Source organism: Photinus pyralis, unplaced genomic scaffold, assembly GCF_008802855.1.
Source record: "Photinus pyralis isolate 1611_PpyrPB1 unplaced genomic scaffold, Ppyr1.3 Ppyr1.4_LG5, whole genome shotgun sequence".
Classification (NCBI taxonomy): domain Eukaryota; kingdom Metazoa; phylum Arthropoda; class Insecta; order Coleoptera; family Lampyridae; genus Photinus; species Photinus pyralis.
This window is the reverse complement of record NW_022170596.1, coordinates 7,871,659-7,873,503: the sequence shown is the minus strand read 5'-3', so window position 1 is coordinate 7,873,503 and position 1,845 is coordinate 7,871,659. Positions and strand designations below refer to the sequence as shown.

General features: G+C 37.2%; 1 protein-coding gene across 1 annotated transcript; it reads left to right on the top strand.

The window, feature by feature from the left end:
* Positions 1-220: 220 nt before the first annotated feature.
* On the top strand, positions 221-1,490 carry LOC116171823 (putative odorant receptor 85d). The gene is made up of 4 exons (XM_031488824.1): positions 221-297; positions 353-832; positions 882-1,142; positions 1,192-1,490. The coding sequence occupies exons 1-4, from the start codon at positions 247-249 to the stop codon at positions 1,246-1,248; spliced, it is 849 nt and encodes a 282-aa protein (XP_031344684.1). The 5' UTR covers positions 221-246; the 3' UTR covers positions 1,249-1,490.
* The last annotated feature ends 355 nt before the right edge of the window (positions 1,491-1,845 follow it).

Sequence of the window (1,845 nt, the reverse complement as noted above, 5' to 3'; positions counted from 1 at the left end):
AGTATGTTTATGGTTAGTACCCATGGTGACATGCGTGTATGTCTGTTTAATACTACTCAAGGAATGGAAACTAACTGACGATATTAACGATTTTTTGTATACTTCCCTATTTGCAATTGGTATGATATTACTTAATATCCTTATTCAATACAGACTTTGAGTTTTTCAGCCTGGCAGCGTGTTTTTATCATGCGAATCCAAAGATCAAGACTAGCTAAGATGCTGATACTCCTTGAAAAATTTCCTATGGATGATAAAGAAGTGAAATCCCATTTGAATGCAATTTTAACGAAAGTGGTACGTCCAAATTGAAATAAGTACTTTTCAAGGAAACACATTTTTCACGTTTAAGGTTACCATCTTTGTTGCAATACCACCCATCGCAGTTGGTAGTGGGGTAGTTGCATGGTACACCTCCTATGGAGAGGGCACGTTACCATTTGGTTCTATGCCAAGATGGGCAATGGAGTACAGTACAAACATGTGTCTAGTTATTCAAGTTATAACATATACATTTCTGGGACATGAGTTTTTAATGTGGGACGGAGCCAAATGGAGCATTTTGTTACAACTGCGTGGAAATTTCAAATATTTGAATAGAAACGCCAGAAATTGTCTTGGGTATGCGAGAATTGACTGTGAACAGTCATCGAATTCCACTTTGAATATTTCATGGTGCCATATGCAAAAGCTGATAAAATACATAGCCGTAAGGCACAATTACCTATCTTTAGCTACCAAGGAAGTAGAATTGGTGTTTAATAAAACTGTTTTAATCAGCATCCTTGATTTATCAATTATATTTTGCATAATTCTGTTGCGTCTATCAAAAGTAAGTCAAACCTGATCTCCTTCGGCGAATTCTTCTTGTTTGTTTATAGTTTTCTTCAATCAACATGGAAGCTTGCACTTTATTATTTTACTTAATGGTTCTTTTGACGCTACTCTGTGGGGATACCTTTCTATGTGTGCAGGTGGTGACAGAAAGTGAAAGGTTGCTTTATTCTTACTACGAAATTGATTTTGTTGGCACGGACCTCAGATTTCAAAAAGCCTTAGTATTGCTAATGACCCGAGCACAAAGACCAACTAATTTTACAATTGGTAATTTTGCACCTCTATCCATGGGGGCAATAGTCACAGTAAGTCGTTAATTTTACAGTCGTCTGTGTTATACAACTGACTTTTTAGGTTTTGAAGGCTTCAATATCATACCTTATGCTCCTGATGCAAATAAAGGACCGTTAGTGAAATCACAGATTAAGAAGAGTTTCACCATCACCTACACGTACCTATCTAACTATATGTATACGCGTATTTACTCAAAATATTTTCTTACACAGAGTGACCCGCATGGCATAAAAAGTTCCATAAGACCAGTGGCGGTTTCTCAATAAGTGCACATGAGCACGTGCACTCCCAAAAATCATTTTAAAAAAACGAAAACAATAGCAATTCTATTTATGTATTTAACATTCTTGCACGTTCGTATCTCGCAATAAAAATAGTTCACTCATCTTATCTGAAATGCAAAACCTAACGGGTACATTGACACACCGCTGAACGTGTATTAAGAATTATTCCCATTCCGCCTTCACGTGCAGTGCACGATTAGCTACGATCTCTGATTCGTTCAAACGCTACGTTGCCTTTCCCCGTGCGCCCCGCGAAGGTTCAAGTTGTAAAGTATAGCAAGAGCACACTCTCATTGTGAACCAGTATTCGCCGGACTACGAAGTAGGGTTTGTTGATCGTTTCGGTTTTAACAAGTAACGTTGCGACGACGTTACCGTTCATTATTTAAAGACAATTATTAAATTTAATTTACTAAAATTTGAAGATCAA

Bases quoted from the DNA above. Each gene is read 5' to 3' on its own strand.
- LOC116171823 (XM_031488824.1), top strand. From the start codon at position 247: ATGGATGATAAAGAAGTGAAATCCCATTTGAATGCAATTTTAACGAAA. The intron at 298-352 runs GTACGTCCAAAT...TTCACGTTTAAG, and splicing joins ATGCAATTTTAACGAAAGTG to GTTACCATCTTTGTTGCAAT. The intron at 1,143-1,191 runs GTAAGTCGTTAA...CTGACTTTTTAG, and splicing joins CCATGGGGGCAATAGTCACA to GTTTTGAAGGCTTCAATATC.